This window comes from Mustela putorius, unplaced genomic scaffold, assembly GCF_011764305.1.
Source record: "Mustela putorius furo isolate JIRA1106 unplaced genomic scaffold, ASM1176430v1.1 tig00003845_pilon_pilon_pilon, whole genome shotgun sequence".
In the NCBI taxonomy this organism is placed as follows: domain Eukaryota; kingdom Metazoa; phylum Chordata; class Mammalia; order Carnivora; family Mustelidae; genus Mustela; species Mustela putorius.
In genome coordinates this window covers 33775056-33790818 of record NW_025421998.1, presented here as the reverse complement: position 1 = coordinate 33790818, position 15763 = coordinate 33775056, and the positions used below count along the sequence as shown (strand labels likewise).

General features: G+C 39.3%; 1 protein-coding gene across 2 annotated transcripts in view; it reads right to left on the bottom strand.

The window, feature by feature from the left end:
- PTTG1IP2 (PTTG1IP family member 2) overlaps nt 1-13891 on the bottom strand; it is a 32552-nt gene extending 18661 nt beyond the window's left edge. For both annotated transcript variants that reach the window (XM_045089502.1, XM_045089503.1), the window contains exons 1-2: nt 13591-13891; nt 8134-8180 (exon numbers count right to left, since the gene is read on the bottom strand). In XM_045089502.1, the coding sequence (XP_044945437.1) occupies nt 8134-8180; nt 13591-13738 (195 nt within the window). In that variant the 5' untranslated portion in view covers nt 13739-13891. The remainder of the gene's footprint in view (nt 1-8133; nt 8181-13590) is intronic.
- Nucleotides 13892-15763: the final 1872 nt, after the last annotated feature.

Sequence of the window (15763 nt, the reverse complement as noted above, 5' to 3'; positions counted from 1 at the left end):
CATGACCTGAGCCCAAGGCAGAGGCCTTAACCACTGAACCATCCAGGTGCCCCAGGACAGGTACCATTCTAAGCCCTTTTATGTATTAACTAATTTCATCCTTATGATAACCCTGTGAGTTAAGAAAACTTATGTCCACTTTATAGATGGGGCCAATAAGGCACACAACAGTCAAATTACTTACATAAGGTCACAAACCTAGGGAACAGAGGAGCTTGGATTCTAACCTAATTGGTCTGGTTCTGTACTGGTAACCAATCTTATAAAAAACTGATCCCAGACCCCTCCAAATCACTTCTTGCTGAACATCTGAGACCAGCAGAGATAATGACTCATTCCAAGTAAAGAACCACCCCTTAGTCACTGCCTGAGAGCAGGAGGTATATCAAAAGCCAGCTTTTCTCTCATGTTAACCAAAACCGGAAGTCAAATGGAGTCACTTAGGTTGAAATGGAGTCACTTAGGTCCTATACTCTTGGACTGTTGCTTAAAGACTAGAACTGGAGGGGCACCTGGGTGGCTCAGTGGGTTAGGCCGCTACCTTCAGCTCAGGTCATGATCTCAGGGTCCTGGGATCAAGTCCCACATCGGGCTCTCTGCTTGGCAGGGAGCCTGCTTCCCTCTCTCTCTCTCTCTGCCTGCCTCTCCGTCTACTTGTGATTTCTCTCTGTCAAATAAATAAATAAAATCTTAAAAAAAAAAAAAAAAAAAAACTAGAACTGGAAAGCCAAAGCCTAGATTCAGATTATAGCCCAGAGGCTTCTAACCTTGGTTAAGAGTTCTCAGAATTTCTAGGAATCAAGTCCATGCTATCTAGCAGGTTTTCATGGGAGATGAATTGCCAGAAAAACCTGAACCTGTCGGAAAGGACCTTGTGGTTACTCAGTGCTAAGCTGATCCCCAGTCCCCAGTAACCAAGTCCACATCAGCTGAGCTCCTAAAGCAGTGCAGTCCCCAAAAGAGAGATTCTCCCCTGTACCTCTCTCTGATAGATTTTTTTTTTCTCTGTAGCTAAGGACAATGGAACTGGGAGTTCCCTCACAGGTTGAGCCTAAGGCAGCCAGATGGGTGACCAATTACTCACTGTTTGGCCAAGGAAATTCAACAGAACATCTACACATCATGCACACCACTCTGAGATTCCGATGGAGCTGGAGGGCCATGCCTAACAGTGACTTTGGGTAAGGACAATTTTAGTTCAGAGTTATTTGCATTATTTGCCTGGAGCATTTTTTTAAATGTAGAGATGGGAAAAATAGGACTTTCACATCCTGAAAAGTCAAAGGGTGAAATACAGTAGACTATCCTTTTTTTGTTTTTTGTTTTTCCTCTTTTGCTCAGCTTGTATCACCAGCCTTCTCCTTCTGGTATTTGCACCGTCTCTTGTTGGTGGCTCTTGTCCTTCAGTTCTATGTGGTTCTGCCACTGTTAATGAGCTTTGCTCCTTCACTTCTTTCTTACTGGAATCATCCAACCCAGTCAGTGGTACTCAGGGTTCCCCATCCCTCTGCCCCAGTAACTAGTGCTGGACTGGAGAGAAGACCTGAATAAAGCCAATTAGAATTTTTCTTGAAGTTGTATACACATTAGAAGATACCTGTGGGGAGCCAGGCTCTTTCGAGCTATATGGAAAATGTCCACATTTGCCACAGAAGAAAAGGAGGTCACTACAACAGAGGCAGGCAGAGCTGAGAGATGAAAAGAGAGGAAATGGGAAAAACATCCTTGGAGATTTAGCCGTGTATAATGCCAAGGACTTCCTACTTTTATGAGTCAATAAAAATCAGTTTGAGTTGGATTTCTGTTTATTAAATTAGTTGGAGTTGGACTTCTATAACGTACTGCAAAAGGATTTGACGAACACCTTAACTAAGTCTAAGAAGTCTTCAAAGAGCAGAACTTCACATTATCCAGAGGAACTGCAAAATATAGTCAAATCCTTAAATTGGTAGCACACAATTTAAAACAAATTACATGGATTTTTTTTTCTTTGTAGCTAAGGAAAATGACCTACATAAATATGAAGCTATGCCAACCTGACTCTCAAGAGAGTGACAACCGAGAAGTCAGCTAAGAGACTTTAAAATGATGGTTAATATTGCCCCCATGGGAAACCTAGAGGATTCATGTTAGGGTAGAACTCTGTTCTAATAAGCACATATGGACATAAAAATTGACATTTTTATAAGCAAGTATCATTAAAATGAAAACAAACACAGAAAGGGGAAGATACATAATAATGTTAAGCAGTTTGTTCACATTTATAAACCAAACAATATTATACTTACCAAAAATATTAGCTATTATTGTGCAAAGGGAGATTTTAAAGTCATGGACATTGGGGAGATCAAAAGAGCATTTACTCATTATTTATGGGCAAATATCAAGCAAAGCAGTGGTTACACAGATATATAAAGCACTGTGCTAATTTAGAAAGTGACAATTTAATCAGCAGGTGCAATACGTACACTTTACAAAAAACCCCCAAAATCTCTAAGTGAAAGAATATTATAGTTTCAAAAAGAATGGAATAGATACAAAATGTAATAGGAGTTCAGAAGAGAAAGTATTCATGTGTAGTTTCAATGACTAGATGAGGTGTCTTCCAGGGAGGAAGCAGAACTTGGTCTGAGCCTTAAGGAGAAGGTAAAATCTGCACAGGAAGGAACAGAGTCTTAGGCACAGCAGCTATCACAGGGTGAATGAACAGGTGGCAGGAGTAACAATCTGTCATGGTGGAAGTTTGTGGAATTACTCAAAAAAGTAAACTTATCTCAGATTGTGATGGGATTTGAATGCCAGACTAAGGAGTTTGTGCTTTATCCTAACAGGGATTCGGTAGAATTATTATCTTTTTATTTTTAAAAAAAGATTTTATTTATTTATTTGACAGAGAGAGATCACAAGTAGGCAGAGAGGCAGGCAGAGAGAGGGAGAAGCGGGGAGATGCGGGGCTCGATCCCAGGACCCTGAGATCATGATCTGGGCCGAAGGCAGAGGCTTAACCCACTGAGCCACCCAGGTGCCCCATCAGTGGAATTACTTTGAGCTAAAAGGTGATAGGATGAAAACAGTAATCAACAATCATGATTAAGGTTTCAGGAGGGACTGTGGGGTAGGAAATCTAGGATTGTTCCAGTGGAAAGCAAAGAATGAGGACTGATAGGGCTTTATGAACTGTAGACAGAGGAAAAAGAGAAAGCTGCCAAAGTCTTCTAAAATTATGGGTCTGGGAGAATTTCACCAGTAATAAAGAAAGAAGTAAATAAAACAAAGTTCTTTGGGGAAGGTAAGTGATAAATTTAGTTATATGAAATTTGAACTTGAGATGATGAAAAATTCCAGGAAAAAATGTCAGTCAAGTAATTTCGAATGTGACCCCAAGGCCTAGGGAGTCATTAGGTCTAAGGATATGAATTTGGGATTTATATGCAGCTACCAGCAGAGGCCATAAGACAGCACAAGGGTAGAAATATGGTATTTAAAAATGCATCGGGGTATGAGGACAGACCAGAAAGAGGAGCTGGTAAAAGAAATAGAGAGGTGAGAAAGAAACAAGAGGTTTGCTTTTTCTTTATCCATTTTGTCTGAACTGAGAAAGAAAGAAACCAATGCAAAGTAATAGGTGGAATTTGTCACAAAGGAAACACGGGAATGAGAAAGGTTCTGAGTTTGTGAATGTGCATGTTTCCAAGCCTAACGCATGAATGGACTTAAAGACCAAGAAGTTAGCCTTGGAACTGAGAACTGACTTCTTTATTTGACAGACAGAGATCACAAGTAGGCAGAGAGGCAGGCAGAGAGAGAGGAAGGGAAGCAAGCTCCCTGCTGAGGAGAGAGTCCAACGTGGGGCTCAATCCCAGGACCCTGAGATCATGACCTGAGCCGAAGGCAGAGGTTTAACCCACTGAGCCACGGAGGTGCCCCGAGAACTGACTTCTTAAGGTGGAAAACAGCTTAACAGAAAAGACACTGAATTACTTCAGAAAATGAGAGAACTTAAGCCTGACAGAGAGCCTTAAACTTCTCAAGAAAAAAAAAAAAATCATCTACCTCTAGATAGATGGTCATGCTAAGTCCAGGTAAGAGAAATAGTTGCGTTGGAGAATAATCCATCAAACCGGTTCTCTATATTTTGTTTTTCAGCTGAGGAACTCACAGGTGATATCCACGTGTTCATTGGCATATCCAGATTTGGATGCATGACCCTATCTATCTCTCCTACTCCAGGCCCTAATACATACACAAACACACCATGCACCACACACAATTTTTCAGAAAAAATAATATCAAGGTGGGCATCTTTGTAGGATGTAAGGAATGGGATTTATAAGTACATATTACAAGCATATAAGTAATGATCATTTCTTATGAATTGTGTAGTAAATAAGGTAGTCTGTGGAAGATTCCAAAAAACCCATTGGGTTTGCCATTACTTTGATCCTTTCTATTCCTGGCGATAATCCACATTAAGATGCAATAAATGAGAAAGATGTGATTATGGGGAAAACCTAGAATCTACTCAATTGCAAAACTCGGTCTTCTAATTAGCATTAGCAAAAAAAAAAAAAAAAAAAGACTTATGACATGTTTTGGCATTGTGACACCATGATTGAAAACTATCACTTCAAAGAGTTAACAGTGATTCATATTGATTCTCAACAGCAGTGAAGGCCCAGATGAGAGTTAGCACTGTTTCTTAGCATGGTTTTTGAAATTTTATTTCTTATGAAGAGAAGATAGCAATAAAGAAATAATGTTTTTCCTATGCCGTGTTTATGAGCTATGTGTGTTGGGTGGTAGTACTGTAATGGATTTCTTTTTATGGACTTGTTTTTGGTAAGAATGCTTTTTTAACTCTTAAAAAGGTGAGTCATATACTATTAAATCACAAGGAAATGTTCCCAATAGAATCTGAGGATTCCCTTATAGTTAAGAAAAATAAGCATATACTATATAATTCAAACTGGAATATTTGGGGAATGAAAAGGAGTCAGTATAATAATCTCATCAAGTCAATGGTGGTGAATACCACCATAAAATAGGACAGTCCTAGGCATACCAGGCCATCTGTTCCAGTCCTTAATAGTGTAAGAAGAGCTCAAATGTTCTTGGTTGCTTCATGAATTGACACTTATAAATTCTGGCATTCCCTCTGGGAGGTGGCAGACACTGTAACTGAAAGTCTGGGAGGGGAGAGGATCTTTTTCCAAAAGATGACACCCTAATTCTGTGTTAACCATGTGGAATTATCCCTTAGTTCTCTTCTATGAGGTACTGGGAATATATTAAAAATGGCACTCAAATAGTCATAAGCCCAGAATTGTCATTTTGGCTATGTCTGTAAAAATTTTAAGATAAAACTATCTATTTCTTATATTAGAGAGTATATTAAGTGTAATTTAATGACTTCTAATGCCTTCTAATGGCTCAGGTGTTAATTCAAATCAATAGTTATCAAAAACTGTCATGTGCTGGGAAACGTGTGAGGTTGTTAGAGATGCAAAGATGAATAAAACATACACTCTGTCCTCTGGGAACTGAAAATGGAAGGAAGGTAAGTAAGCAAACAGTCTGTATGATAGGAGTTACAGTCCAAAATGTACATGTTCAAGATCTGAAACAGAAATAGAGGGGCATTGAAGGCGGTATTCTTCTTTGTTTAAAAGGAAGGGAAGAATGCATAACGATGAGGAAGAATGACAGAAATTTTATCAGCATGGGGAGTAAAGTTTGCGCCGGGAGCCTCTAAATGTCTACAAAATTAGACAAAAACCCATAGTTGAGAATGAGTGAATGTGAGATAACATTGGGACATTAAGGATGGCAACAAAGTCTGGAATTGCTGCTGTGGGAAATTTGGCGGAATATTGCTAACCAAAGGAAAGAAATGGGTAGTCTTGGGGCTTAGGTGAGAAGAGAAACTATGAATTTGTAGTTGCACTAAAGTAGATTTTGATCCAATATGCTCCAGAAAAAACGGGCTAATAACGTGTTGCAAATCAGAGGACAGATCAGAGGACCAATGAGGCCCAGGGAATGTAGATCCAACGTAGCTAAAGATGAGAAGGCAAGGACATTAAGGTAGTGGTGATTTTTGCAACCTCGAGTGAAATACAAAACTGTGTATAGGCAAGGATCACCAAGGGCTGCTGACAACACAAAATGTTCAACAAACTTATTTGCTTACTAATGAAAGTCCTCAGCATGAGATATTCCTGCCAAAAAATTAAACTGAAGTTGATCAAGCCTCCATATCTAATTACCAGTTTACAAGAACAAAAAACAAGGGAAAGAGGAACATGACAGAGCACATTATGGAGCACGGGGTAGAGCAAAATCCAGACTGCGGGAAAAGCAATAGAACAAATAGTTCAGTTTCTATAACAAATAAGTTACAGTAAAGAAAAAAAGAGATTTTTAAAAAAAGATTTGATTTATTTATTGACGAAGAGAGATCACAAGTAGGCAGAGAGGCAGGCAGAGAGAGAGGAGGAGGACCCCAGGATCATAACTGAGCTGAAGGCAGAGGCTTAACCCACTGAGCCACTGAGCCACCCAGGCACCCCAGATAAAGAGAGATTTAAAGGGCATATTAGCCAATTGCAGTGTATGGACTTCGTTCAAATGAACTTTAAAACATTATGAAACAAGAGAAATGGGATTATTTCCTGGATGCTTGATGATATTAAGAAGTTGTTAATTTTTAGGTGTAATGATGGGCTTCTAATATTTTAAAGCAGAGTATCTATTATATATATACATATACAACTGGAATGAGAAGGAGAAGGAGAGAGATTGAGAGAGGGAGAGAGTGGTAAATATTTACAAGTAAAATGATACAGTATCAAAACCCTTATTTGTTTCAAAACAATCCATTTTGGCAGACAGAGGGCATATATGAAATAAGATCGGCCAAGATGGATCTTGCAGGCATATAATTCTATTATACCGTTTTCTCTGCTTTCATGTTTGAAAATTTCCATTGCAACACACAAAGAAATGTGGAAGAATATTTCATTAAAGTGAACAGCCATGAGAATTCATAGGAAGGATGCTTGAAGGAGTCATTGGAGAGGGCCAATATGCTGAAGGAAAACTGAGAGATTAAAGGACTAGAGGGCAGTCTTACTGATGTCAAAAAGTACGTGTAAGGGGAATGAGAATGTAGGAGCCACTGTAAATTGTGCAGGCAGGGTTCAGGGTGTGGTCACAGAAGCGACTTCTTAATGCGGAGCTGAGGAAGTCAGGACCCTGAGGGACCAAGTGTGTCCGGGCCTTCGCCGAGTTTGAAAAGCCCGTAGGTAATAGCATGAATTGGGTGGAGATGTCCATGAGCCAGGAATCCAGGTGCCCATCACATGAAGGAGTAGCCTTGATGAAGATAAGAAGGTGCCCAGAATTGTGTGTCCACATCCCTATGACAGATACCAGTTGCTAGAGTATGCTCTTTTCTAATTTGTGATTCCATGTCTCCTTGTCTTCGGTGTTAATTTTTGGCTCTCCAATACCAGTTATGGTTGAATGGTTTTGTTTTTTTAAAATAATATTTTATTTATTTATTTGACAGAGAGAGAGATCACAAGTAGGCAGAGAGGCAGGCAGAGAGAGAGAGAGAGAGAGAGAAGCAGGCTCTCTGCTGAGCTGAGAGACTGATGTGGGACTTCATCCCAGGACCCTGAGATCATGACCTGAGCTGAAGGCAGAGGCTTAACCCACTGACCCACCCAGGCACCCTAGTTGAATGGTTTTTTGTAAGGGTTGCTGCAAAGCTCTCTGTAACATCATTTCCCTCATTTCTTATGGCATTTCTGCCTCTTTCCAAATCTGAAGTGAACAATATTGTCAGCTACCTAATCATCAGAGAAGGGAACCTAGCTACATTGTAGTTAAGGAACAAGGTGTCATCCTTTCTAGTGTTGGGGTAATAAAGTAGTAAGGAAATTTTCACTGCATCTCAAAGGGATTGACTTTCCTTGACTTACAAAAAATTCTTCCCAAAGTATAATTCTTTTTAAGCAAAATTTTTTGTTTCTGTTTTTGATGCATAATTTTCTAAAAGTACATTTATAAATGTGAATTATGTGACTTTATCATTCCCAAGACAATTTTCTCATATAAAAGTTAACTTACTTTCTTATCTTCTGTGCATAATTGACAATTTTTCTTTATAGTACATGCTATAAAAAAAGTGCAAAAATGTAAATGCAAAGACCATTTACTGCTTAATTTTATATAAAAGTACATTTCATTTAGTCATTCCTGTTTAATGGCACACACAACCATACCCCAGTGTTTTATTGCATTATTTTTATATATCTAGACACTTTCCCCTTTGGTACTATTTAAATCCTAACTCTCTTATTTTCTACTATTGCTTGGAAAAATATAAAATGGCATTATCCAACTTTGATTAGCCAAGTACGTTCTGAAAAATAACTTCCAGGGGTGCCTGGGTGGCTCAGTTGTTAAGCATCTGCCTTCTGCTTAGGTCATGATCCCGTGGTCCTGGGATTGAGCCCATTGGGCTCCCTGCTCCCTCTTCCACTCCCCCTGCTTATATTCCTTCTCCATCAAATAAAAAACAAAACAAAACAAAAACTTCCAAAAAACATTAACATTAACATCCTGGGACACTGGGATCACCTGAGCCAAAGGCAGATGCTTAACAGACTGAGCCACCCAGGTGCCCCAGTCCTTTAAATATTAAAAAAAAATAATTCTCTATCTTGTTGTGCCACAAGCTTTAAAAACTTCTCCCAGGTGAGGATTTTCATTCTTCCTATTTCATAAAAAAATAAAAAATATAATTAATATTCAAAAGTTCTAGAATAAAAATTTTAAGTCTGGAAAAAAGGATTTTGATGGCTCTTTTTCTTACTCTAACATCTCTGTAAAGTAAGTAGGGTCTGAAATTAATACCCTAGCTTTCATGTGATGCAATACCAATAAAGACACTCTATTATTTTGGGGGCCAGAATTCATAAGCTGTGTGGGAAAAGTCAGACCTTTCTATTTAATTTCAAATTGTTTGATTGGATACAGATCTGATTTAGCTGAGAGGAGACTTAGAGGAGTTTTTCAAATTAAGCCCTATTGAATATTACTTCTCCTTACCCAAAAGTATCATTTTGGAACCTCCAAAGGGAATTGAGTTAGAACACAAGGTAAATGGGAAAGATGCTACTGCTCAGCTATGTTGGGGACAGTGGCTTTAGGCTTATTTCAGGAGGCAGGAGCAGAAGAAAAAAAGGCACGTGACTTGGCCACCATTCTCCAAATTCTACTTGTTTCCCACAGCTTTTTTTGCACTGCTAAAATTTTACATTGGAATAATGTTAGATTTACAGAAAAATTTCATAGCTTATACAGAAAGTTCCTATATACCTCTCACCTGTTTTCCCCATGGCTAATGTCTTACATTGTCAAGGTACATTTATCAAAACTAAAGAACCACCGCCAATAAACTGCTTTTAACTAAACTCCAGATTTTATTAGGATTTCATTGGTTTTTATATTAATGTACTTTTTCTGTTCCAAGATCCAGGATCCCACATTGCATCTGGTCACCATGTCTCCTTTAGTCTGTGACAGCGTCTCAGTCTTTCCTTGTTTTTCATGACCTTGATGGTTTTAAAGAGTATTGGCCAAATATTTTGTAGGATATCCTTCAATTTGGATTTGTCTGTTTCTCTCATGATTAGATTGAAGATGTGAGTTTGGGGGAAGAATACTGCAGAGGTGAAGTTGCTACATCATACCAGCAAGTACATGGTATCAACATGGTTTTCATTTACCTTTTTTATATTATATACATTAGAGAAAGTTGAAGACATAGGGCTGCTGCTAGATAGGACATTTTTGTGTAAACTAGGAAAAGGTGAATCTCTGAAAGAACCAACTAGAAAAGTTCAAATCCTTTCTGAGCAGCAACAGCCAGGAACCAATCCACCTTCATGGGAAATATAAACCGGCCTTCACTCTCAGATTATGTGGAATCCTTACTCAGCAATTTCTAAACACGTGTTTATTGAAAACAATTAGACCCAATCTTCACAATCCTGAAAGGTGGTTATTATTATCCCCACTTTACTGATGAAGAAACTGACCCCAGAAAAGTCAATAACACACTGAAGTTCACTTGCTAGTAAAAAGAGTGTGGATTTGATCTGTTTTGACCACCAGCACCTCTCCCTTCTCCTGGGAAATATAACCCATCCTTCCTTGGCAGGATGCTCCTTCCCCAACATTAGACACATGGTACAATTGGTAACTGCCTTCTTCTACAACAAACTCCCTGGTCCCAGGCAGGCATGTTACGCTATACACACTTGAACCAAATGGGGCTAATCCCAGACCACACTCACTGGTCTAGGGAGGGGGAATATGAGCAAGGCAGGCAAATGAAAGTCTTCCTCTGACAATTTACAGATTAAAAAGTGCAGGTTAAGAGGTGGCAGGGAGTCACTTTCTCTTTGGAAAATTGACAAGATGGAGCTGCCAATGACTATAGAAGAAGTCCTGAGGAGGAAGCTTAATAGGAGTGAATGAAGTTGATACGCAGAGAAAAGGAGAGAAAATGAAGGAGAAATATAGAGATGATGGTGATTCACTCATTTCTGAGGTCCCATGCATTTCTTCTGCTTCACTTAAGTGAGACAGATTATGTTTTTCTTATATATAAAATCTTGGTTTCTCACACTGCATCTAAAAAACATTCGAGTTAGTATAAAGTCCACAGCTTTGTTTCTTTTCACTAAGTCCTGACAAATTTTCTTGGTGTGTTCAACATTAGCAGAAATAAATGGGTACTTAAATAAGGAGAAAACCTGGAAGACTTGTCTCCTATTCAAATTATTTAGCCTTCAATGAATTTCCTTAGAGAAATCTGCCTTTTTATCTCATTCTGTTATCTTTACTTTGAGACTAGTTTCATTTATTCTATTTTTTTTTAAAGATTTTATTTATTTGAGAGTAAGAAAGACAATACAAGAGCACAAGAGCAAGAGCGTAAGAGCAGGGAGAAGCAGACTTCCCACTGAGCAGGGAAGCCAGATGTGGGGGCTCCATCCTAGGACGCTAGGACCATGACCTGAGCTGAAGGCAGATACTTAACTGACTGAGCCACACAGGTGCCCCTCAGTGAATCTATTTCTTATTTGGTGGTTCTCTAGCTCAGAGCACTTTTGGGGAAATTTGCATTTGTTCCTTGAGTTGTGTTTTATTCTAGGATACATTATTTCTTTTCTGCATGCTATCAAACTCCTTAATTTCATTATTTAGTTAGCTATGCAGTGTTTGCATAGTTGCTCTGTTGTCTATTTTCATCTTACTCATGTTTGGATTGCTGGGTTCAGAACTTGTACTGGTGCTGACAGGATGAAGGTGACACCTTGACCACCTTACAACCATCCCTGAGATGTTTTTCTGAGAACCTACAGTTTTATGGTATTTTATATTCTATTTATTCAGTTGTTCTCAGCAAGAACAACTTGGGAAGAACTCAAGTGAGTCTATGACAAACTTGATTAGAATATCTGGGTTCTATACTCTCTTCTGAGATTTTTGTCATTTTCCTCTTCCAGGATTCTAGCTAATTGGAGGCATTACCCATGTCCATAAAATGAACTATAGATCTGCCCCTAAATGGAGTTTGCAGCCCAGGAACCGACCTTTCCATCAGAGACAGATCCATTGTTCTGTTTTTCTTTTTCTCTTATTTCTCCTATGTAACCATTTCCTCTGTTATTCTTCAGGATGGTAAAGAATGGTAAAGAATAGGATACCCACTCAATGTGCATCTCTCTAGTTCCAGGAGAATTAATGAAAATTCTTGGAATTCAATTATTCACTAGTTACTTCTAAAGGATAATGGTGGTATTTGGAGCATTGTCATGTTAGAGTATTCTTTTCTGATGCAGAATCTTTCCTTTATTTTTTCCCTTGGCTGTCACTTGCTTTTTGACTATCCTCCTTCTGTTGTTTGGTTGCTCCTGGTGAAAGAACATCTCTACATGTGAAAAAAAAAAATATATATATATGCATGTATATATTAGATATTGGGGGGAAGATTCCTAACCCAAAGTTCCAAGTGCAACTGTAACTTCATAGAAAATTTCTTACTGAGCTCTCAGATGTAAGTTAAAAGCTCTGGGGATCAAAGCAACCCCCTTTGTGGTAGGTCTCACTTGTGGGATCATTCAGAAAGTCCTGTGGCAAAGGTCTATCAATCAGAGTGCTAGGATGTGGTGGGGATCATAGTAGGGATTGGAATCACTTTCTCAGATTTGGAGCTGAAGGAATGATGTCTAAGAAACCATGTTCCTGTTCGATGGGAAGGTTGAATGCAAGCACAAAGGGCAAATGCCTCGGCTAGGAAGCAAACATTGGAGGGTGGGGGGGTCCAGGACTGGCTGAACCAGGCTTTCCTTCACAAAGGGACACTGTTTCCACAGAAACACTGAACAGGGTTGGTCAGCCTTAGAACTGAGCTAACTATAATCAGAACCTTCAGTCTTTGGAGACCAGATTATGTTACCTATAATTCTTGATTTGTTTTTGTCTTTGTTAACTCCTTTCTAGATCTTCATCAGCATTTTAATAAAGTCTTTAGAAAAATCCCAGTATGACTCCAATTTGCTAAGGAACAAAAGGAAGCATTTGTTTCTATGCTTGGCCTATGGTTTTAGGCACTGTTTGTGTGGAGAACATGGTGGAGATGGCACTAGAACACTGTTCCTCTTGGAGTATGTATGGGGATGACCAAGGGGTCAAAAGAGAGTAATCTATGGGAAAGATGAAACCAAAGGAAACAAGCTAGGCCTTTTGATACAGCCTCTCCCTACTCCTCATCCTCTCAAAGGGGAATCTTAGTTCAGGACAAAGTGGAAACCTTTGGGTTTGATTTTAGCAAGGAAGACCAATTTCCTTACAGATATTAACATTTTTTCAGACTCTAGAAACCAGAGAGCAGTAATTCTTACAGTCTTCATACAAATTGCAATCTTGCCTTTACAGGGCATTTTCCCAGTAATTCAAATCCTGTCCTAATTCTATCCATACAATTTCAATCTAGGATACTATAAAGCTTATTTCCAGGTTCAAGAATTCAACTCAGCATGAATTTTAACTTTCCAAAATTTCTTCAGCTGGGGAGGAAAACTAAGGGAAGTCTCCAGATCAAACCAATTTTTCCTTAAGATACAAATCAAGCAATTTATTAATTAAAACCTTAAAACACTAGGACTAGCTATGATTATTGGGAAGAATCTAATTAGCTAATTTACAGCTTATTCCAAGCACAAATGCACTATATAGGTCATGCAAAAAGTGAGGGGGGATAGAGGCACATGCTTTTCCAAATTTTTAAACCGTTTTAACTCACTCTTCACATTTCTGATAAATTAATTCAAGTCCAATTAAACTGGATTTCACCAAACACATCAGGAGACTTTAAAAATATCTTCCCACTAATGCTAAACAGCAACTTTAGAGATGAAAATTTCAACTCGCCAGAGTGGCACAACCAAAAGGAAATATGGTGGCAGTGGTGTGTATAGGGCATCAGCCTCTGGGCTTGGAATGACTTACCATCATCCAGAGACTTTGATCTCTGTTTTCCCCTCTGTCTGGAGACATGGGAAAAATGATCCTCAGAGAAGCTGATAAGCAGTTGAATGAAAAAGAGGGAGAGGAAAACTGGCAAGAATATTTGGCCCCATGCCCGCAGCCAGCACATTGTTCCTCCAGCCTGGGTTCTGCCAGTTCCAGGCCAGTTGGACGGCAGTGGGCAGCAGGTACGAGGTTGGACAGGCAGACCCCGACGGGACTATGACCCGACCAAATCACAGCACCTTCTGAGGCAGCCCCTTCTGAGCCCTGGACTCTAGCATAATTCACAGAACCTTAGAACTTATAGTGTTCCAGCCAGAACACGGAATGTTGGTAATGCAATCCCGGCCCGCCCCGCCCTCAGGTTTCCTAGAGCCCTGACCACTAGGTAAAGTTCGCCCACTGGGCTTGATAGATCCCTGCTACAGAACTGTGGTTTTTTCGTTTTGTTTTAAGATTTTATTTATTTATTTGACACACAGAGAGATATACAAGCAGGCAGAGAGAGAGGAAGGGAAGCGGGCTCCCTGCTGAGCAGAGCCCGGATGTGGGGCTGGATCCCAGCGCCTGGAGATTATGACCTGACCTGAAGGCAGAGGCTTAACCCACTGAACCACCCAGGTGTCCCTGTCCAACATCATTCTTGAGCCTCCTCTACATCATTTTCCTCCAGCTTTCCCAAGTAGTGCACACTACAGAATTGTTTTTGGAGAGAGGCCTGAATTCTAATGTTCACCGTTCAATAGTATGGAAAGCAATTGTACCTTTCTGTGCTGTTTTCCTCAGATATAAATGAAGCTATTACCATCCACCCCATCCCAGGGGGTTTACTGTGCTATAGACAGTGAAACTGATGGCTCTGTAAATCCTTGATCTTTTCCTTAACTGGTTCATGGGCCTGTGGCAGGCTTTGATGTAGTTTCCCAAAGTATGGTGCATTTTAAGTGGTATGCAGATGGATATCTTTTACTTTCATAGTTGTTAATTTATTTATTAAAAGATTTATTTATTTTAGAGAAAGTGAAAGGGGGAGGAGGTAGAGGGGAAGGGAGAGAGAAACTTAAGCAGAATCTGAGCTGATGGTGGAGCAAGACATGGGTCTCCATCTCATCCTTGAGATCACTACTTGAGCAGAGACCTGAGCCCAAACCAACAGTGGGCAGCTTAACCAAATGCTATACTCAGGTGCTCCTGTGAATTTATTTTTAATGAGTACTGTAAAACTGTAACTAGTGGGTATAGTGATACAATGGCAGCAACATAAATTTTAAAAATAAATCTATGTTAAAACGCTGAGTTTCAGAAATATAAACAATGGTACAAAATTTAAAGGATATGATAAAATTGTTAAGGTGGTTCCAGAATGACTGGAATTTGAGCAATATTATCCCTGTGAAGGGAAAGTTTGGGGCATGGAAACTTGTGTTTCACTGGGTCCTACCTTGCTCTGTTTTTCAAACAAGAATGATGGAGTTGTCCCAAGGCCTGGCATATTGATCTAAACTGCACCTTGAGGACTCTGAGCTAGTACTGATTATAAAGATGGAGATGGGCAACATGTGAGCAGAGTTTCAGGCTTTTTCCTTCCCTATCTAGAATGCAGAGGACAGACAGACCGTGGGTTATTAGCTATATATGAAAAATGCTCTTATAACCTGACAAGAAAAGGACAAAAAAGAAGAAAAACAATGGGGAAATGGACAAAAGATAAAGACACTATTATAGGAAGGCAAATCCAAGCAGTCAATGAATGTGTGAAAAAAATATTTCAAAATATGCTAGTACTAGGAAATTGTAAACTGAAGTAACAATGAGCTAGCACTTTGTATCCATCAGGTTGGCAAAAATATTAAAACAAAGCTAATACATATTTCTGGTGAAGATAAGGAGAAGAGTACCATTTTTGACTTTTTGGTGGAACAGGGAGTGTTATCATGCCTATGGAAAGCAACCTGGCAACAGCAATTAGAAGTAAAAATACATATATATTCTTTATGTATGTGTTTTTGTTGGGAATCTGCCCTTCACCAAGTGAAGGTATGAAGTTCTCATGGTATGAATGGGACCCCAAAACCTATCCTGAAAGTGGATCATGAAAATTAGACCTGAAAAAATCAGAACATGGTACTTCCCTGGCCACCATGAGGTAGAT